The sequence below is a fragment of the Pecten maximus genome, chromosome 13, assembly GCF_902652985.1.
Source record: "Pecten maximus chromosome 13, xPecMax1.1, whole genome shotgun sequence".
NCBI lineage: Eukaryota > Metazoa > Mollusca > Bivalvia > Pectinida > Pectinidae > Pecten > Pecten maximus.
Genome location: NC_047027.1, coordinates 7,170,210 through 7,193,612, shown reverse-complemented (window position 1 = coordinate 7,193,612; position 23,403 = coordinate 7,170,210). Strand labels below are relative to the sequence as shown.

The 23,403-nt window shown below is 35.5% G+C and overlaps 1 protein-coding gene across 3 annotated transcripts; it reads right to left on the bottom strand.

Moving 5' to 3' along the window:
• Window positions 1-2,988: 2,988 nt before the first annotated feature.
• On the bottom strand, window positions 2,989-21,035 carry LOC117340179 (lachesin-like). 3 transcript variants are annotated; one of them, XM_033901941.1, is made up of 8 exons: window positions 20,884-21,035; window positions 18,478-18,587; window positions 17,474-17,611; window positions 14,697-14,838; window positions 14,149-14,306; window positions 11,698-11,899; window positions 11,258-11,485; window positions 2,989-7,962 (listed from the first exon to the last, which is right to left on the bottom strand). In XM_033901941.1, exons 1-8 carry the CDS (start codon window positions 20,930-20,932, stop codon window positions 7,841-7,843), a joined length of 1,149 nt encoding a protein of 382 aa, XP_033757832.1. In that variant the 5' UTR covers window positions 20,933-21,035; the 3' UTR covers window positions 2,989-7,840. The 3 variants fall into 3 exon arrangements, with proteins under 3 accessions (XP_033757832.1, XP_033757830.1, XP_033757833.1); XM_033901939.1 differs by having other exon boundaries at window positions 7,844-8,997; XM_033901942.1 differs by lacking the exons at window positions 18,478-18,587; window positions 20,884-21,035 and adding an exon at window positions 18,238-18,258 and having other exon boundaries at window positions 7,844-8,997.
• Between the last annotated feature and the right edge of the window lie 2,368 nt (window positions 21,036-23,403).

The following is a 23,403-nucleotide window of genomic DNA, read 5'->3' as shown; positions in this document are numbered from 1 at the left end:
CACAACATCACTGCCTATTCTACCGTTGAAATATGAAATATGAAATATCATTTAAACTAACTACATGTACCAATTCCACGACGTCACTGTTAATTCTGTTGTGTAAAATATCAGTATCAATAGTAAGGAGCATCTCCAACATGTCATTCTCAAATAAATAAACCAGCGTCCATACATAACAAAGATGTGCTAGATAAGGATAGATCTTAATTCAGTATGTGTAAATATTTTACTCGCATTCGAAATGAAATTCATGGTCCAATTCTTCTACCGAGACAAAAACATTAAAGTGTAGTTGTATTAGTGATATTGGCGTGGAATCAAAGTTAGTGGATGTGTATTGTTCTTAATGTGAAAAATACTTAGGATTTCAAGCTCATTACAGTGCAATAAAAGATTAAAGTCTATTTCTCCAAGTGATATTACTGTGTACTCAAAGTTATGTACAGTGGAAATTTGAAGTCTATTTCTCCAAGTGATATTACTGTTTACTCAAAGTTATGTACAGTGGGAATTTGAAGTCTATTTCTCCAAGTGATATTACTGAGTACTCAAAGTTATGTACAGTGGGAATTTGAAGTCTATTTCTCCAAGTGATATTACTGAGTACTCAAAGTTATGTACAGTGGGAATTTGAATTCTATTTCTCGAAGTGATATTCGTATTCAATGGGATATATGGAATATGATTACAATCATTGTGTTTTTTCTGGATCATAAACAATGGATTCCTGTCCCAGGACAATGTGAGTAGCTTTTGTAATTGTATCATTATTACTGTCAAACCTGTCTCATATCCGGCATTTAAATAAAACAAAATTAATAAAGGAAGTAGGAATTTTTTTGAAATATAAAATATCATAATATGGATTCACTTATAAACTAATTTGGAAACACAGACTTCCATTTTTTTTATTTTTTTTTTATAAAAAATAAAACTATTTGGGATACCGCAATAAGACATTTGCTTTCTTTTTTTAATGTTTACTTTGTTAATTTATTTTCCCCTTTTATATTAGACAGGTTTGATTACATTTGTCTGGTAGAATTTAATATGTATCCCTCTATGAATGATGTATATTACATTTGGCATTACGTATGTATTTGATATTTACTCATTACATTGTCATTAATGTGTTATATTATGTTGACATCTATCAAATATACAGTCAAAATTCGTTATTTCGAACTCCGATTACTCGAAGACCGTGGCAAACTCGATAAATTATGATAAACTTTGTAAATTATGATATCTCGACAACCGTGGTGAACTCGAAAAGAAAATTCAGTTCCGGGAGTAAAAACAAACTAGTCGGTGACCTTAAATGTTCCATTTATCTCGAGCTTTTTTTAGATCCAATTAACTTCGAGAAAACGAGGTTCGAATAAAATTATTTTGATTATCATATCGTTTAATATAGCATTAGATAAAGTTTCTGTAAATGGTTTGAGTAGTAGTAGTAGTAGTTAAATGGGTAATTATTTTTGACAAATGAAAAGATTCCGGATTATTCACTGCGTGACCTGACTTGGCACGAATTCCCAACCCAAGGTCTGTATATACATGTATGATATGGACCGTGGGTTGGAAAGTGGTGCCAATCCTCTGTTTGGAAATCACTTTCTTTTATTGAATTGATGACTGATTACAACCGCTAACATATTGAACAAGAGTTAAGATCGAGTAACTAAAATTTATTTGCTTTTGTGCCTACAGAATACATTTACATTGTGCCTGCTAAATTGTTACGTTATTCCCAGTGCGCCGTGAAGCAGTAACCGTATACAAATGTCATCCGTGTAAATGGTATAACAATGTACTCTGCATGTCTCTACTCTATGAAATAAATTTTGAATTGATGTATTCATGGTGTTTCTTCCTTCGACGGTTTGACAAGACACACAAATGTGAATAGGAACTTTAAATGCGAGTTTTGTAACAGATACATAGAACTCAAACACACAGCCGTTCAGTTCTATGACTCGTATGTGATGGTGTGGACGCCATACAGCCGTTCCGTCCTTCTATGACTCGTATGTGATGGTGTGGACGCCATACAGCCGTTCCGCCCTTCTATGACTCGTATGTGATGGTGTGGACGCCATACAGCCGTTCCGCCCTTCTATGACTCGTATGTGATGGTGTGGACGCCATACAGCCGTTCCGTCCTTCTATGACTCGTATGTGATGGTGTGGACGCCATACAGCCGTTCCGCCCTTCTATGACTCGTATGTGATGGTGTGGACGCCATACAGCCGTTCCGTCCTTCTATGACTCGTATGTGATGGTGTGGACGCCATACAGCCGTTCCGTCCTTCTATGACTCGTGTGTGATGGTGTGGACGCCATACAGCCGTTCCGTCCTTCTATGACTCGTATGTGACGGTATAGACGCCATACAGCCGTTCCGTCCTTCTATGACTCGTATGTGATGGTGTGGACGCCATACAGCCGTTCCGTCCTTCTATGACTCGTATGTGACGGTGTGGACGCCATACAGCCGTTCCGTCCTTCTATGACTCGTGTGTGATGGTGTGGACGCCATACAGCCGTTCCGTCCTTCTATGACTCGTATGTGATGGTGTGGACACCATACAGCTGTTTCGTACTAAACACCGTATGTTGTTTCATCGTTCTAGGTCTCTCTAGGGGCCAAAATAGTAAACATCAAGAAGTCGTGGAAAGTTGTTTTAAATTTTAGAAGGGGAGGTAAATCAACACTATCTTGATCCATTATCGGTTCATTCCATCATGACCACCCGATCCAACCCCTCCCTTATGTTGGGTGTTTTTCCGTCCCCAATTTACTGTAAGAATATCAATATTGATGCTATACATGATATCTTACTTTTGTTAGATGGTCCCAACAATCAATGGCCTTTCTGGAGGTATTTAGCAAATTTTGTACTCAAACAAAATAAATGGTGCTTATTACGATATGTCGTTTCCAGTAACACTTCAACACAAGTTAAGAACAAAACAATATATGGTATGTAATATATCATTTTTATTTAAAAGTATTGGAATGTACAGGTAAAAAATATGGCAACGTAATCAGATTATTTACAGATGATCGTCCCGCTAAACACGTGATTAAACATTGGCTTTATTACACATACAGGATAGTTACAATGATATGTATTTACAGTGATGGTTTAGTATGAACGACATTGTAGACATAGAAATAGCAGTTCAACAGTACTTAATATTGCTGTAGAAAACACTCCAACATCCCCTGTCCTTAGACTGAAACGTACAGAAAGCACGTAACTGGTCAAACTTACGTCAATAGTACAGCTGGTAAGAAAATATTACCTGGCCAACGCTGACGTCCTGTATATGACGTAAGGTAGCACATCTGGTAAGAAATATTACCTGGTCAACGCTGACGTCAGGTAGTAGAAATACGACAGAACCAGAACAAAACAACTAGAAGTTAAAGTCGGACAATACGTAAAATAATATCACTTGTGCCCTTATTTGTGTTTTATGTTGATGTAGGAAACCATCCAACTTTACCAGTCCTTAAATTGAAAGTTTACATTTCAGATTAAAATATCACCACTTACGTTAGGTAGTACTGGGTACAATACTGACACCTTGTTTGTGACGTCAATAATAGAAACACGTATTGCTCTAATTTATCACAAGAGAAAGGGGAGAATCGAAATGTTAAGTAAGATAAAAGTTACAGATAATGATTAAAATAAGATGATAACACTTGTGTGTTTTTCTTGGGAAAAGATTTCTTAAACATTAGAAATAAGCCGAAAGAAAATAAACTGAAGAAAAGACATCTGGGAGGAGGAGGGCAGAAGCCCAATGTGTTATACCGTCTCGTTAACATAACGAAACATTAAAGATAGAATGAAAACCATTAAACTAATCCTAACTATACAATCATATATACACGAGTCTGAGCTGGAGATGAGATGATCTACAATCTTATATACAAACTTGTCAGCATGAACTAACTCACGTAAGGTAGTGTATTACAGCTCCTTATTTCGGTTTTTACTTCACACAAGGTCAAAAGATATACTCAGTTATATACTAGTAAGTAGTCCCATTATATTGCACCACAATGAGGTAAAAGAATTTTTTTCTTGAAACTTTAATTATGGATTTTAAATCAAAATAATTAAATCAAATGTCAGAAAGCCGATTTCTTTAAAACATTCGGCGCTACGAAATTATAAATGAATGTTAATGAAAAAAAAACGTCATTAAAGATTGACAATATGTAGAATTAAAGCCCAATGTCTTATTATAGATCGTACTCCAGGTCACGTGTTGTACAAGGTAAAGAAGTTTCTTCCATCTGCGCGTGATAAACATTTTCATAAAAATAGCATGATATTACATATCATTGAAGAACCTGAGGATTTTGGTAAAATACTACCTCAGATCAAAGGAAAGTCAATCGGATATGAAATGAACATAAGTAAAAATAACGTATATCTCTCTTTCCTTCTCACAATATATCATCATTCCTTAACATTTAAGCATCAGTAACGGAAACAAAATTGAATAGATATACATAGATAAAAGATAAACAATAATAAGTATCAGGACATGCGCCAAGAAAGTAAAATTTAAAAATCTGGAAGTATTTCTGAGGTCATTGAAATATAACATTTACATCTAAAAAAAAAAAAAAAAAAAACTAGTGCGAAGATTCTGTCGGTAAGATTGTGCCTACAATGTTTGATTGTAGCGATCTCCCTTCCTCTTTACTTAGGTTACCTCCCTTTAAACGTTGTATTTAACAACAGCATATTCAGAATGCAAATTTAATTTATTTAAAACAATTGTGAAACAAGTTGCATCAACTTATATTAATCACGCTTGTTGGCTCGGATTGACGCGCGTGAAAGCATTCTGAACACGGTCAACGAGATACTCATAAAATCTGTTACATCTCATATAATGAAATTAAAAGCACATTATAATTAAAATATGTCATTATTATTATGACCACAGAAAAATACAAAGTAATTTTTGACAGCGTTACATTCTTTCTATTAATGGCTTCCCTTCGTTTCCTCTGCGCACGATATGCTGATTAGGTCTGGGAATGGTCCGGGTAATAGTGTGTTTGTTTAGAATTTACAGAAATGGATGACGTGAAAAGAACAAAAGAAATAATCCTTCAAAAGGGAAGATGTTCTACTAGGTACAAATGTTATTTTAAATGGGAATATTGATAAAAATGTTGTAATAGCGATATACTGTTAAAACTAATTTCATAAAATATGTAACATTTTACATCAGCCTGATTATAATTGTTATGCTCATATGACGTCACTGCGACAGGGTACAAAAAATGATGTATCTACCGTGTTAAAAAATCAGTAATGTTAGGAGGTATACACACTATGATATCAATGCTTAAGGCCTATATGATAAAAAAAACATCATTTACCAGCTGTCTCTAATATAATCACACGACCGGTTAAAATATTTCTAAAGAAGAGAAAACATAGACGAACATACCAGAGGAATTCTGGGAATACTCCCCTTCAAAACAGTAGCGAGTCAGGATGTTAACCGCTCGGCGTTTCACCCTGATAAATGATCTTCTAGTGTTCTCGCGACATAAGTTTCTTTGGATTGATGAAATGTAACCCCATAAAGATTCCCTTTGTCAGTTTTTTCCTAGTCCAAACGATAGTAAACTTAACTATGAAATCATGATATATCTACAAACAGTTCTCAAATAATCTGTTCTCGTGAGAAATATCGTATATATACATTTTGTACAATAAAGTTGGGAATGTAAAACATATACTTCATACCTACATTGTGAATACATATTAAATCTGGGTACGAAACAGTAACCGATTCAATCAAAGCAATTAAGGCGCTCATGAACACAGCCCAAGTTACTTGAAATCTAATCGGATGTGTACATTCTGTAAAATCAGGATCTTGGATTCAAAAGATCGTTATTACACAGAATATATAAGGAAGACGGGGACATCACAAACATTGACAGATATAAATGTAAGGTTTGATTAACACGTGTCAATGTAAGGTTTGATTAACACGTGTCAATGTAAGGTTTGATTAACGCATATCACCAATCACCGATTGTTCTGGATCCTTAGGAGTCATTTAACGAACATGTAATCTTTTTAAGTAACATTGACAACATATTACAAAATATAAATCACGTGATCAAAAACAGTATAGTTCCTGTAAAATCGTTCATTTTCATGGTGGTTTTATTTTCGCTTTAAGTTTATGGTGGGCTGGATGTTCTGTACATCCACGACACTCATCTGGTGACAACTTACTATATATTACAAGATTTACAATGACTTATTTACGTCTATAAAGGGGATTTAAATCGATTTTGCAGATGCCATAAATATTTAACGAAATGTTTATAACCACGAAATTTGCCACCCACGAAAATATCTGACTTTACAGTATATATTCACATCCGATTCTACAGTATATATAAATGGAGTTTACTATTTACATCATATTTGACTAAAATTGATATCACAACATTATATGTGGCAGACCATCTGATGACTGTATAACTATTCTCAGTACACGCCTTTAGACAATAACAGACCGTCCAATCGGATGTTATGTTACAATATTTACTGGTGTTGTAAGATACCGTCCAATCGGATGTTTTGTTACTATATTTACTGGTGTTGTTTATCAACATTTAATAACATGTCCTTCCTGTGATGACCTCTGACCTCTGGCCCCTGGTCACTCCTGAGGGCAGAACTATCCTCTCATCGGTAATATAATTTTACCTATAGTGGAGTCGGCTGATCTTACAACCAGCACCCTCTGACTTAATTAAATGTTCTCATACACTACTTATAATGGTGTCTACCTTTACAATAAGTAATAATGGGAGTCTATATATCATTGTAAAGTATGTATTGTGTATACTTATGGACAATGTATTGTATCTGTGTATGTGTGTGCGTGATTGTGTGTGTGTGCAGGAAGGATGTGTGCATAAAGAAAGTAATTGATTTCTTTTTAAATTTAAGTTTCAGAAAATGTTGAAGTCCTGGATCACACATTGTTACAATTAACAAACTAAATTAAGCCTAGAAATGTTTTTTTTATTAGCTTGCCATGCAACATAACCTACTAACAATGTTGCATAACCTACTAACAATGTTGTTATAGGCCCGTAACACCATTAAATAAAATATCTACAACTTGTGTGTTATAGGCCCGTAACACCATTGGATAAAATATCTACAACTTGTGTGTTATAGGCCCGTAACACCATTGGATAAAATATCTACAACTTGTGTGTAATAGGCCCGTAACACCATTTGATAAAATATCTACTTGTGTGTTATAGGCCCGTAACACCATTAAATAAAATATCTACAACTTGTGTGTTATAGGCCCATAACACCATTTGATAAAATATCTACAACTTGTGTGTTATAGGCCCGTAACAACATTTGATAAAATATCTACAACTTGTGTGTTATAGGCCCGTAAGACCATTCCATAAAATATTCCTAAGTTATATTTACATTCAAATGGACTTTAGTAGCAACGTAAGTTTTCATGTAAAATTTCACTCCCAATGGTCTCTTTCTGAGGTACATGGAATAGCATAGTCAGAGTTTTTACATTAAACCGGTGACGTCACGCTACCGATCACGTCATCAAATAATGTTTTGATCTCGATCATCCCCTATAGAGAGCTACTGGAGGATTGTTAGGAGTTTTTCTCCTGTTGTTTTAGTGGTTAAGAAGAGTTTAGTCTCGGCTAATGTCTATAATAACCTCCTACCATCTCTCTATCTCTCTATTATGCTGTGTATGTGTTTGTATGAGTGATCAGTATTTGAAGACATGAAGGATGAAGAAAGCCAGGAACAATGTGAGTACGCATGCACTGACACCACTTGCCCCGCCCGGGCTGATGGACGGACAGTTCGGTCCCTGGCAGTCCATAGTCTCTGGAAAACACAAACGTACCAAACCTGTTTATACAGATTTTATAAACTATCAGTCATAGATGAAGGACCCCTGGACACACCCTCCCTGTTATACCCCAATAAGACTCTTCCATACATCTAACAGACAGCCTGTGATTGATACGAAATAAGAAATTGTCTTCTAGCCGATGTCTACATTGTGTATATATAGGTAAGCACATATATAATAGCACATGTCTGTAGATAGGTGTTTGGGTGTCTACAGGTAAATATTGCAGTAAGAAAATAGATAGGTAGATATTTAAGTGTACAAACACTTGATAGGGGATGGCTATAAATAGACACACAGATAAACAAACAGGTGTCAACATGTAGGTGTTTAGAGAAGTTACAGGTGTACCACAATATATTACCTGAATAAGCAAACATTTAAAAGCAGATAAGTATGGTAAGTTATTTCTGTAAATATATAATCGAGGAAAGGGGTACCTTTGGATTCAAGTTACTTCCCTTGTCAAGGCAGCCATTTTCAATTTTGACAATGTGAATTTAAAATTCCTGAACATAAACTTTGGATTTTATTTTGCTATGTTTATATTTGACTTAAAACCCTCATGTTTTTTATTTTAATAGTACAATATTAAAATTAAAGAAATATTTCCTGCACTTGATATATGAGATAGCGAACACGAAATGGTACCCTTCACCTCTATGGTAATTAGCGTCTACATGTCTTAAATGTCCACTAGACATCTACATACGTAAATTTGGTATCGCCATCAGCCTTATAAAGAAACTGACTACATGTTATAAGCAAGTGTTGGACCTCAAATTAAAGATATTGACATTCTTTAACATATAATTAAGGTAGTACTGGCATATGTAGCGATCCAAAGGCAGTGCAAGGGGAGGTAAGTCCAAAGCATCAATAATTGAGGAAACGGAGGAATAAGACAGAGATGAGTGTTGATATGAGGGTCAGTGTACAGGCACACAAAGCTTGGGACCCGCCAGTCTTGATAGATTGGCAGTTGGGTCCTTGACATTCCATTGTTTCTGTAATACACAAAAGGTTACATAAAGCTCAAAATGTTACTAAAAATTACATAAAGGTTACATAAAGCTCAAAATGTTACTAAAAATTACATAAAGGTTACATAAAGTTCAAAATGTTACTAAAAATTACATAAAGGTTACATAAAGCTCAAAATGTTACTAAAAATTACATAAAGGTTACATAAAGCTCAAAATGTTACTCAAAAATTACACAAAAGGTCAAAGGTTACTCAAAATTTACACAAAGGTTATACTGAGGTCAAAGGTTACTCAAAGTTAGCACAATATGGTTACACTAAGGTCAAAGGTTACTCAAAATTTACAAAATGAATATATAAAAGTCAAAGGTTACTCAAAGTTTGCACAAAAGTTATACTAAGATCAAAGGCTACTAAAAGTTAGCACAATGGTTATACTAAGGTCAGAGGTTACTCAAAGTTCACATAAATGGCTACATCAAGGTCAAAGTTTACTATAAGATTGCACTAAGTTTACAGAAAGGTTATAGCTGAGTACTAATCTACCGATCTCACCAGTGATTTATAGCTTCAGTAGTGAAGTACAAACGTTACAGTTAATCTTATTCTGATGAGTACCAGATAAATCTCCTGGAGTGAGAGTCACTTCATTTGAAACCCATTAAATACACTTTGAAGATTTTATTTATAATAAAATTTTCACTACCTTTATCACAGGTGAGATAAGCATCACTAAATTATCAATTTATCAGCTTTTGAGTGTAAAACTGAAATCATAAATCTATTTACTACAATATAAATATCATACTTGTGACTTTGTGTTGAATAATTACAGAAGAGAAAATATATTTTAGATACGAACATCCCGTGTTAATTCCAAAATTACAAAGTAAATGAAATTAAATTTTTCAGGTGTTAAAAATTTATATACATTAGTGTATTTTCTTGGCTATTTTCTTTTCTTTTTTTTTGTTTAATTTAGTAATTTAAGCCAAAAATTATGAAAAAAAATGAAATTAATTTTACACTCATAAACTGAAAAAACCAACAAGTAGAATCAACAGAGAGTCAAAGCAGAGTCTATCTACAAGTAAATGTTGTATGGCTGTTTTTTGCATGTATCTATATAGTGGGCTGGTGAGGGACATTGGATGCTGGATTTATTAGCTGGTGAGGGACATTGGTACTGGATTTATTGGCTGGTGAGGGACATTGGTACTGGATTTATGGGCTGGTGAGGGACATTGGTACTGGATTTATGGGCTGGTGAGGGACATTGGTACTGGGTTTATGGGCTGGTGAGGGACATTGGTACTGGATTTATGGGCAGCTCGTGAGGGACATTGGTACTGGATTTATGGGCTGGTGAGGGACATTGGTACTGGATTTATGGGCTGGTGAGGGACATTGGTACTGGATTTATGGGCTGGTGAGGGACATTGGTACTGGATTTATGGGCTGGTGAGGGACATTGGTACTGGATTTATGGGCTGGTCAGGGACATTGGTACTGGATTTATGGGCTGGTGAGGGACATTGGTACTGGATTTATGGGCTGGTGATCATGAGGGACATTGGTACTGGATTTATGGGCAGCTCGTGAGGGACATTGGTACTGGATTTATGGGCAGCTCGTGAGGGACATTGGTACTGGATTTATGGGCTGGTGAGGGACATTGGTACTGGGTTTATAGGCTGGTGAGGGACATTGGTACTGGATTTATAGGCTGGTGAGGGACATTGGTACTGGATTTATAGGCTGGTGAGGGACATTGGTAATGGATTTATGGGCTGGTGAGGGACATTGCTACTGGATTTATAGGCTGGTGTCAGGGACATTGGCTGCTGAATTTATGAGCTGGTGAGGGACATTGGATGCTGGGTTTAAAGTTTTCACAAGTGGCAATAACCCTGGCACTGTACAAATTAATATTTTTCCTCTATAAATCTTCCAGATTTTGCTGATTTTGAATTACAAAAATGTGCTTTGTTAGAAAGATAAACGATGGTCACAAGAACTCTGTCGAAGTCAAAATTAACATTCATATATCATCAATTATCATTATAGTTCACTCAGGTCTATTTCTCTCCACTTTAACAAACTTCTTACTTAAGTTTTTGATGGCAGTGACTCGCCACAGCTGCAATAATTCTCTTCACTTGACTGTCTCATATCAGGATTAAAGTAAAAGTAAACATTCGTGAAACTCTGACCAGACTTATCCTATTGAGAAAAATGTGATTTGTCTATCAAACAATTACTACAATGTGTAACAGACTTACCGAAGAGACGGATGGTTGTTTCGTTTCTTCCGAACCTATTGGTGGCGACACAGTAGTACTCTGTATAGTCATTGGCCTGGACGTTCTTCACCAGCAGGGTGTACCACGTATCAGATATCATATTCTCAGTTGACGACAATTTCTCTGTACTGTAGTCGTCTCCATCACTGATCTGGTATCGCTCGCCATTTTGTAGCTTCTCCCAGTGCATGCTAGGAGTTGGGTAACCTAGCAACAACAAAGTCAACGACTAAACCTATTTTTTAATTCATTATATATCATAATATATTATGTATTACATTACCTAATACATGTAAGTGTTGTTCTCATTCTAAATCATGCTTCTTGTAGAGAGTTAGTGTTACTCGAGTCAATTGTTTATGTTATCAGCATCTGTTGCTTGTGTTATCAGAGTCAATAACAGATTATCTAATACAAACCTTCCACAATACACTCCAGTTTGGCATTGAATCGTCGGTTTTGAGCCTGTCCAACTGTGTTCTGAACGGCAAAACAGGTGGGAGAGTAAAATATTTTCACTTCAACTGTAAATCGTGCTGGGGGTCTCACAGAATTGTCTGCTACACAAATGTAGTTTCCACGGTCTTTCTTTTTAAGATTGATAAGTTTCAGATCAGCACCCTGTAAAGTGGAATACAATGGCAGAAATGAAAAATAAGTTGTTAGAATAAAAGTTGAAATAAACATTACTATCTCATAACAATTATTAAACGAGTCAAAAATGTACACCAGTATTTAGCATCATTGTTAGCCATGATGGAAGTACACAAGGGTCGTAGGAGACTGACCCAGAGTTCCTTAGGTCAACACTCAGGTGGTAGGTTTTATGACCTTGTCACGTCTGATCTGGGATCATGTGACCCGATACCTTGTCACGTCTGATCAGGGATCATGTGACCCGATACCTTGTCACGTCTGATCAGGGATCATGTGACCCGATACCTTGTCACGTCTGATCAGGGATCATGTGACCCGATACCTTGTCACGTCCGATCAGGGATCATGTGACCCGATACCTTGTCATGTCTGATCTGGGATCATGTGACCCGATACCTTGTCACGTCCGATCAGGGATCATGTGACCCGATACCTTGTCACGTCCGATCAGGGATCATGTGACCCGATACCTTGTCACGTCCGATCAGGGATCATGTGACCCGATACCTTGTCACATCTGATCAGGGATCATGTGACCCGATACCTTAACACGTCTGATCAGGGATCATGTAATCGAACTCCATTCCCGGTGGTTAAAAGCAAGTGATGTGACCTTACCATCTTACAGTGGCATTTTAAGACTCAGTTACATTTTCTCGACTCCTTTTTTGGAAAAAAATGTTGATGAATCTCAATACAAAGTGATATAAACCTTGAATCCAAGACTTAAATATCCTTATCCAAACAAGAGGCCCATGGGCCTTAACGGTCACCTGAGATTTGAAATATTTCAGTTAATTTAATTGACCCTTTTTGGCCCCGCCTATCAGCCCCTAGGGGTCAATCAGGGCCAACATATGCATATTATCAAACTTTCATCCCATGCTGAAAATGTTAACCAAGTTAGAATGAATTCCAATAGAAATCAAACAAATCAGTCAAAAATGTAATTTCCCTATATAAACTATAGTAAAATTTAACCCATCCCCAGCGGCAAACTTGTGACCCCAGGCCAGGGTCATGAAATTCACAATTTAAGTAAAGCACCTTAAGACCCTTCCAACTATGAAGAGTATTTGATTCTACCTTATTTCGGTCTTGAGAAGATTTTTGAAATTTCAGTCAATTTGGCCCTTTTTAGCCCCACCCATCAGCCCCTGGGGGTAAAAAGGGCCAACATGTGTATGCCATCAAACTGTCATCCCATGCTGACAATGTTTACCAAATTAGAATGAATTCCAATAGAAATAAAACAAATAAAAGTCAAAAATGTGATTTCTCTATATATACTTTGTCTCAGGTGACCTAAAAATTACCGAATCTTTAAATTAGACAGTTTTTCCTGTCATTGTGAAGGCCAAAATTGGACAAGATGTGATACCATATAAATAACTTCATTATTAATCAAGACTTACTAAATTAAATTATACATACCGTATTTGACCTAATAAGGGTGCAGGGCACGGGTAATTGACAGTACTAGTGGGGGCGCCCTTATTAAGATCAGTTATTCTGAAGTTTTATGAAACAGACTATACCTTATAGCAGAATACCCAAGGCTGTGGAAACAGTAAAATATTCAGTCATAAATATATTCCAGATGAAGATATCTATTCATTATCATATATTAAGCTTAAATATCACTTGAATATTCCTGTAAACTTGTAAACCATGCCAGCTGAACTTTAGACCAGAGAAGGTGTGTTCCACCATTTATGTTCAAATGGAACTCTTTTGTGTTCTATTTATAGACACAGGTGATTTCCCAGATCATACCAGACATCGTTTTTTTGACATAATAATTGATTTACAATGTATTTTACTAGCTTTCTGTTCTGAACAAAAGTAATTTATCAACAAGAATGAAGTCATTTACTTTATCTTCAAATAAAGGTGGTAAGTTATTATTTGTATGTGTGTTTAGTTTCGGGTGCTCTTTGCACTGACATGTCATCTGTAGCCTGTAGGAATACACAAAATGTGGCGAAAACTTGTGTTCCAGTTACTTAATTTGCTGAAGAAAATTGAACACATAAAGTAGCAAAACATTTCACAAGAATTATTACTTTTGAACACCATTTTGACACTCAGTCAAAGATTTATTTCCTTGAAAATAGGTAGGGGCGCCCTTATTAGGTCAAATACGGTATGTGTCAAACATTTTACTAAAACAGCCATGATTTACACAATAAAAATAATTCAAGCTAACAAACCCATGACTGTGATTTGTCATCGGGGAGGTATTTTCCGTCTTCTCTCTTCCACGTAATGTTAGGTGCTGGGTTGCCAAAGGTGAGACATGTAAGGGTGATGTTTCCGCCGATTTGTCTCTCGTACACGCTCTCCATAGTCACAGACATACTTGGGGCCACTGTCAGAAAAAAACGTTTAATCAATTACCAAAAGTTACTAAAAGGTTACTCGATTGTCCAACCTGTCCAAATGGTTACTCGCCAGTCTAACCGGCGAGGATCAGATCCCCCACAATTTCCACATGGCACATAATGTCTTACCTTGCATAGTGTAATTTGAGGAGATGTTGTTTTATATAACTATGACCTCTCACCTTGATCCACTGAACTATGACCTCACCTTGAATCATATAACTATGACTTCTCACCTTGATCCACTGAACTATGACCTCACCTTGAATCATATAACTATGAACTCTCACCTTGAACCATTGAACTATGACCTCACCTTGAATCATTAAACTATGACTTCTCACCTTGAACCATTGAACTATGATCTATGACCTCACCTTGAACCATGAGTTCCCCGAGTTTGCTTGGCCATGTTTGCCAGTTCTGATTCTGTTGACGTATGAAGCATGTGTAGAACCCAGAATCCTCGTCGGAGAGAACTCGTACAATAAGTGTGTATCTTATACGCAGTCCAAGATTCTGAAACATTAAATTACGGTAAACAAACTGACGAAAATGATGCAAAATTATTTTTTAAGGTAGACCGACCCTTCGGGTTTCCTCTAATAGATCTCCTTAATTTTATTTTTATTTCAATGTTAATTATGCTCTTATCACAAAAAGCACATAAAAAACATATGTCACCATGTTCATTTTACTACCAGGGCCACATAAAGATACGTATTAATTATAGCTGAACCATATTTTTAAGGATTTTGGTAGATTTTATCTTTCCCCAATAATATTCACCTCAAGCATAAAAAGAAGTTTATATCCTATTTATATCATCAGTATGAGCAATATCATTCATAATTATCAAAACAAGAGAAGATTATTTGGGTGGTTAACAAAATATTGCTATTTTTATACGAAAAACCTGTTATTTTTAGTGAAAAATTGATTTAAAAAAATGCATGTTTATTTTTTTCCTGAAAAAATGAACAGAAAAATGACCCCCTTTTTTTGCTTAATTAAAAATTTCATATGTATGCTTTAAGAAAAAAAAAGAAAAATAACACCTCACCATATTACTTTTCACACTATGGCCGTTTACTTTGCTGGTACCCCAAAACTTTTGCTTCAAGTATGGCTCAAATTACCAAATTAGAGCAGTTATTTTGGAATCTGAGATTGATGAATTTTTTTGTTAAATCTTTACCATTTTCTTTCATAAATTATATTGTAATCTATGTTACTGGTACTTTCTTTTTTTCTAAAAGATTTTTTTTTGTTTGATTTCCCAAACGCAATTAACATTTTCCGGATATTTTCCTCTTTTCCGGATGAAAATTAGAACATTACACTAACGGTCCTTCAGACGCTTGCTTCTAATACGCCATGTCAAACGAAGCGTATCGGTGACACAGAATGCCAGAACGCTTCATTTGCAGCGCTAAACAGTTGCTAGAGTGTCGAGTGTTGAGCGTTCCAACCTATGCGATAATGTAGTATTTGTGGTGATACAAGACTCATAGCTTCCGCGCTTAGTGTCATTGCATGACTGATATTAGTTGTAGACTGCATATGTTTCGGATTTACCGTACCTAGCTGATTATAAACGATATTCATACTGTATCATTCCAGTACCTGTCCGCGTGAGTTATACAAATGTAGGTCTACTGATGACATTGAAGTAGCTATCAAACTAAAATAACCAGCGAGCTTAATGTCATTGTTCTGGATTTTAAGGGCATTTATTTGCCATTTGGCGGGTAAACAGGGTTTAACTTCTGCAATTTATTTTCATTTAAACTACATGTGTAGCCTCGAGTCTCGGCGCACATAAGACCATATAAAAATATAGTTGTTTCCCATTTCGGCCATGTTGCAAGTTTTGTGTTTACGTCCCATGCGTTTCCTCCTTTTTCTGATCTGTGTCTACTCGCTGTTGGAATATGGTTGACTACCTCGCATTCTGAATAACAATATATCACATGTAAAGTGCGCAAGGCCGAAATTACGTTCCCCTAACAATATACAATCTGACAGATGGAGTACATACTGAAGTAATTGTTGGTTGCCGCAAAGTGCACATGCTTTTAGAGCATCGGCCAAAGTCCCCAACTCCACTATGCGTCGGCCCGTGCGCCATGAAGCTTAAGTGTCCTCTTGTTCTACATTGCCATAAATTGGAGATGTGCTAACCTCTTCCTGACTTGATATAAATTGTCTCCGCCGAGACTGTAACTAACGTTATATGGTCGTCACACATTGGCACATTATGTGATACATCGGCGCTGTCCTTGTTTTCAATGGACCATCTTTAATTTATGTTCTCACTTCATTGAAAGCATAAGCCTTACCTAGTCTTTTAGTTTTACAAAACTGACCCCTTTACCTCTTGACCGCATCCTGCTGTAGGCCTAAACATTTATCTCCCAGCTGACTTGAAAATTAAACCAGATGTAACTATTCGTGACTATAATCCAAGGGCCCGGATCGCCGGACTCATGTCTGTGACGTCACAGAAGGGTCGGTCTACTTTAAACCACACATAACGCTCTAATATTTCTTTGGCAAACATCCTGCCCTTCTTTATTTGGTCATCATCCTGTCCAGGTCAGAATCCTGTTTCAAATCCTAGCTGGTATATGCTATACTCACGATACATAGTACTATAGGAATCTTGATGTTGAATATTGTGGCTATTTAAGTCAAATTCTACATTAATTCTACGAATATGTGACTTTTACCTAATTAATCATCACTGGGTATAATTTCAGTCACCAGAGGTTAATCTAGATTAATTTTACTACAAAAATTAGGTATCATTCCCCACTGATAGTGTTTTCCCTTGTTTAATAAAAGCAAATTCCCCATCAAGAAAAATTCCCATAAAACTGGGAAAAATTCTTCAAAACAGGAGAAATCCCCCAAATTTTCGATGAAATATATATACATCTTTGTATATGTAAGAATTATAGCAAAGAATACCTGTTAATGTTAAAGCTTACAGAATTATATCTAAAGAAACTGTAGCCCTTCATTTCCCCTAAATTTCGTAATGGGTAGCATTCTCTTAATCCTAGATTAACCCTTGCATGGTCATAGTATGGAAACTTAATTTCAATTTATAGTGACAATTAGCTCTGACCCATTTGACCTTGAGACTTACCGTCACTATGATCTCATACTTGGGTTCTCCGGAGTCCTCCCTCTCACCCTGAGCAATGTTGTTTGCCACAAGGATACGATCATCTTCGCTGATGTCAAATGTGTCAATACCTTCCATCTTCCCCTTCTGCCAACACACCTGTCAACAAAGTGGGAAAATACTTTAAATAATATATTTAGATTTGTAAGATGATCACCATGACGATACCAAATCACTGACAGTATATACACTGGTTGTCACAAAAATGCAGAAAAAAAAGCAGCCACAGTAAACAAATACATTGTTTTTCTAATTATTAATACCAACAAATGAACAAATAACTTCCCAAAATGGTCAAAAATAATGTACTCAGTATAGAGACAGTTCAGTAGATTTTCTTCATGATCAAAATGAAATATTCATTCACTAAAATTCAGAGGATGAAAAGAGAAATATATACAGTCATCCTCTGTTACACCGCGACCTTTTGTCCAGTGCCGATTTTGGCGATATAACGGGGGTGGTGGTACGAGGGTCTAGTTTAATGGAGGGTCTAGTATAATGGAAGTTTGGGCGAGTTATCTCGGAGATCAACATGAAACATAAGTGCCCATAGCAGTTATTGCCCTTTGTCTGCCATATTTCATAAAGTTAACGTTCTCGTTTTGAATCGATTCCAGCCCTGATTTCTTGTTTCTCCTGTTTGTATACCACTGTACAGTTTTGGAGTTAGGGGAGATAACTCCTGACTTAGAATTAGGGGAGATAACTCCTGACTTAATTACCTTCTGACCATCCTGTTTGTTTACTACAACTGTACAGTTTTAGAGTTAGGGGAGATAACTCCTGACTTATAATTACCTTCTGACCATCCTGTTTGTTTATTATGACATTACAGTTTAAAGTGTTCAGGGAGATAACTCCTGACTTACCTTCTGACCATCCTGTTGTTTACAACTGTCCAGATTTAGAGTTAGGCGAGATAACTCCTGACTTAGAATTAGGGGAGATAACTGCTGACTTACCTTCTGACCATCCTGTTTGTTTACGACTGTACAGTTAAGGTATCCTGTACTTCCTTTAGGTTTCACTTCAGGGAAAATCTCACCCACGATTTCAGGTAATTGGCCATATACTGAAACAATCAATTCTAAATCAGTTTTGTAATTTCAAACATTTTATTTTGTTGTTTATACTCGCTGGTAATAATAAATTCCCGACAGACTTGGAAACCTGGTGACATTTTAACCATTATTTGTGATTCTGTCCATATCATATTGACAACAATTAAATCTCATCATTCCTTAGTTCCTACAGGAGCCAATTAAGGTCTGTAAATGTATGTGTAACATGACAAATAATCAAAACAAGAGACAGACAAAAAGTATTTTTCTTCTCACAGGACCAAGATAAAAATTTAAGTCTGAAAGAGGATAAGTTATGAATCTGATTTTGATGTTTTTATTGGGGCAAAGTTAATATTAGAAAATACACAGGTAGATAATTTTCTTTGCAAAGGGAGAGAGTCTTAACTTTCCGAGATCTGAACCAGGTTAAGTACACAATAGCTTCATGACATATGTACATGTACGGGCATAAGTTTTACATAATAACATTACGTGTATTTACATATTTCAGGACAATTATAACCCCATATCCAATGCACACTGAATTTACACATGATGCACATAAGTGCCTTTTAAGTTAACAACTAAATATGTTTTTATAACTCTTTGTATATGATATTTTATGACCAATTATTTGTTCATTTTATGATGCGTGACGCTAGATATAGGATCTTAATGCATATGAGTTTTTTTTAAAGACTTTATGAAACATTGCAGTTTTTAAGGTTTTACTTTTTCAAGCCTTGGTGGGCAAAAATGAAAGCTTATTCCAAGATGATCAGTTTCATTAATTTTTATATATACATGAAAAAAACAACCTGTGATACTTTTTATCACATTACTCAGAAAAACTTATGTTTAAGTCAAAAAGTAGAGAACATAATCAAATGGATACAGCCATTTTTTAACCCTTCTCCTCTTTATGACATTATATCTTTGTCGATATTATTCTAACGTCACAATCGTATGACTTCTGACTGTCACAGCCAATTAAAGAAAATCAAAGGTATATCTGCAGGTTCTCGGAAAACAACCAACTCATGTATAATACACAAAATCGTATATCAAATGGAAGTTGGAGTATTAATTTGTTAATGAAAGAATCAAAATTGATTAAACAGTGTACTTTGAAATATATTATTTATAAAGACAAATTAATTTACAAAATGTAAATAATATTTCACTGAGATTTTTACTGAAAGCTAACTTGATAACTCTACCGGAAGTTTTCCATCAAATTTTGGTATATCTCAAATTGTGTTATGATTGGTTTTAATTTGGTTCATTTTGTAACATCCAATTAACAGCCAGGGTCATTTAAGGATGTGCCAGGTTTTGAGGTGGAGGAAAGCTGGCCCATGGAGTACCCGGAGAAAAAACCACCCTACAGTCAGTATACCTGGCAACTGGCATACAATTGGCATACAAGTAAGTTTGGAACTCGCAACCCAGAGGTGGAGGGCTAGTGATAAAGTGTCGGGACACCTTAACCACTCGGCCACCGCGGCCCCAGTAATGTGTTATGATACTTCATGACTAAATAAATGTGAAATGGGGAAATATTTTTTAAAACATAAGTTTAAAGTGATTTTGGCTATTTTTAGAAACAAAACTGTACCCCAATTGGCATACAATACGCATGGTTGCATATTATACTAAGGTGGTGGTTTTCCGAACCTGATTACACTATATAGTTATAAAATCACTGGTAACAGCTGGTCAATCATGCGATAAAAATGATGATTAGTTGATTTTGATAGACCAAATGTTTACATACTTTGAGCACAATATAGGGCTGGGCTTTGAGCTTGTTATACAGTACAAGATTATTATGAGTCTATATAGCTACCAGTCCTCTAGGTGCTCGATATATTCACCAGGCATCTATCTGTGTACAGCTATCTCAGGGGTCATAATTATCTTAAATTAACACCTGAAGATTTATACATTCTTTCCAACAACACTTAAAAGCATCACCGTGTATTCTTGGCCGAAACATTACCTCAAATTGACGATATAATACAGGTAAACTACACCCTCCCCGACTTCCGTCCCAAGTCTATCTGTGTCCACCACGAACACCTGCTGCGACACCTTCTATACCGTGTTTAGATAACAAAACACCTTACATATACAATGATTAAATATCAAATATTGAGTCTGTATTTCTAGCTGAATGCTACTATGAAGTTTCTGGTATTAATGGCCTACATTTCAAACATAAACAACAAAACCGGAAACCCATGCACCAAAGGAAAAATATTTCAAATATGTACATCAATTTTATCCTATATCTAAACTTACCTGTCACTGACCAGGCCACCACTAAGAAAAGTAAAAGAGTTCGATACATCTCTGTTGTTCCAATGTATCTGGGTAAACTCTTAACGTAACGTTTCTACTTCCAGCCAAATATATCTCAACTATCTTAGTCACCCGCGTTCACCTGTGTGTAAAGTGTGTCACGTGACCACAACTTATCAAGGTGAAACACCTGGACCGGGTTGGCTTATAATGTGTGTTTTAATATGTTGCCATTTTTTTTCATTTTAGGTATAATTAGAATATTTCTTTTTTTTAATTATCAGTGATGCGATTCTACTTGTTTTATTTGAAACGCTGTATTTATGTCCAGTGCCTTCACAGGTATGTCAGGTAAATAATTTTACGGAACGTAGCCAAATAAATTAAACGGAACGCAATAAATGTGTGTAATAGTGAACGCGTGCTAATAGTATGTGTGTATGTAGACCTATGATTCATGGGATTTCCAAATTATTGTAACAATGAGTAACGACTAAGATTAATACCAATTTGATTTAATTTTCATTGTTATAAGTAAATTGAAGACAATTCATACAGTGTACATGTATTTTCTAATAACTTGAAAAACTATCCAAACAAAACGGCTTAACAATATAAATAGAGTATACAATTATACTGGCTGTAACTCCATTGTCCTCAGTTCTAACACAGGGTTCGTTACAAATGATATGATATATGAGATGGATGGTGGTTTTTTTACACGGAGTAATTTAACAATATTACAATAATAAGTGACCCTTGATATTTTGTCCACTAACAGTAGTGTAGGGATAATCGTATGTTTAACCCGTCTTATGTGTATATCCTTTGTAATGTTAATCAAAGAGTTTATAAAATGGTATTTTTTCATGTAAATACCGTTGACCCTGTGACTTTCAGCGTTCCCTAAATGTTCTATATATGTGCAGGTGACTCTAATAAGATGCTTGAACATGAATTGTTTTTCTACCTAGCTATACAGGAACTGAACAAGAGAACAAAAAATACATGTACGTCATTTTTTTTTTTTTTTTTTCATTTTTTTTTTTTTTTTTTTCATTTTTTTTTTTTTTTTTTTCATTTTTTTTTTTTTATATTTGTTTTATTTTTTAAGACATTTTTAATACATACATATATAAGAACCACACATACACAAACACACATCAATTCCAATTGGTATGGTTTGCCTGTCATCGCAATCATAATCGTATCATACTAATCATCATCATAACCTCAATATCATCATACTAATCATCATCATAACCTCAATATCATCATAGTAATCATCATCATCATAATCATCATCATTGTAATCTTATCATCGTACTCAACATCATACTAATCATCATCATCATCGTCGTCGTCGTCGTCGTCGTCATCTCATCATCGTCATCATAGTAATCATCAAAAATCTCATCATCATCATCGTCATAATACCATCATCTTCATCATCATCTTCATCATTATAATCATCATCATTGTAATCCTATCATCATGCTAATCATCATCAGCTCATCATAACCATAATCTCATCATCATACTCATCATCATTGTAATCTTATCATTATACTCAACATCATACTAATCATCATCATCATCATCATCATCATCATCATCATCATAATCTCATCATCATCATCATAGTAATCATAAAAAATCTCATCATCATCATCATCATCATCATCGTCATAATATCACCATCTTCATCATCATCATCATCATCATAATCAACATCATTGTAATCTTATCATCATGCTAATCATCATCAGCTCATCGTAACCATAATCTCATCATTACATCATCATCATCATCATCATCATCATCATCATCATCATCATCATCATCATCAATTAAACAAGGAGATAAATACATAAAAAAACCATACATACTCCTGTACTTGTATATATATTCTGATAAACATACATCCACCCACACACACACACATACATATTCAGTTTCCTGGTAGCCCGATCAATCCTGTCAAGGGCCCAGCTTCTATGTTGGTCATATCAACTCTTGCCACATCAACTGAGTCATCGGCACGATTAACCAGGCTCCACACTGATTACACCAACTACATCTAGCATTTACACACAAAACATACATACACATTCAAAACAATATCATACCCACATGTAATCTGAGAGAGAGAGAGAGAGAGAGAGAGAGAGAGAGAGAGAGAGAGAGAGAGAGAGAGAGAGAGAGAGAGAGAGAGAGAGAGAGAGAGAGATCACAAAGGCATTTTGATAATTAACATTGATTCCAATTGTTATTTATTCAAGTGGTACCATAAACATATAAACTCCAGCATCCAGCAGCTCAAGTAGGGAGAGGTAGTTTACATACAAGCATACAAGGTACGCATGTATATTTACATAAATAATATACATATTGTACATGTATTATCATATATTGGCACACTAAATCAAAATTGTTAAGAAAATTAACTATCAGATAGTTCAATAAGTTTTTCCCATTTTTTCCATTCATTTTCACATTTCAGCTGTGCACCTTCACTTT

Excerpts from the sequence above, each read along its gene's own strand:
- LOC117340179 (XM_033901939.1), bottom strand. The coding sequence starts at position 20,932 with ATGTATCGAACTCTTTTACTTTTCTTAGTGGTGGCCTGGTCAGTGACA. Across the intron at positions 11,900-14,148 it reads ATGACAAATCACAGTCATGG|GGTGCTGATCTGAAACTTAT; the intron begins GTTTGTTAGCTT and ends TCCACTTTACAG. Across the intron at positions 11,486-11,697 it reads ACTGGAGTGTATTGTGGAAG|GTTACCCAACTCCTAGCATG; the intron begins GTTTGTATTAGA and ends TGTTGTTGCTAG.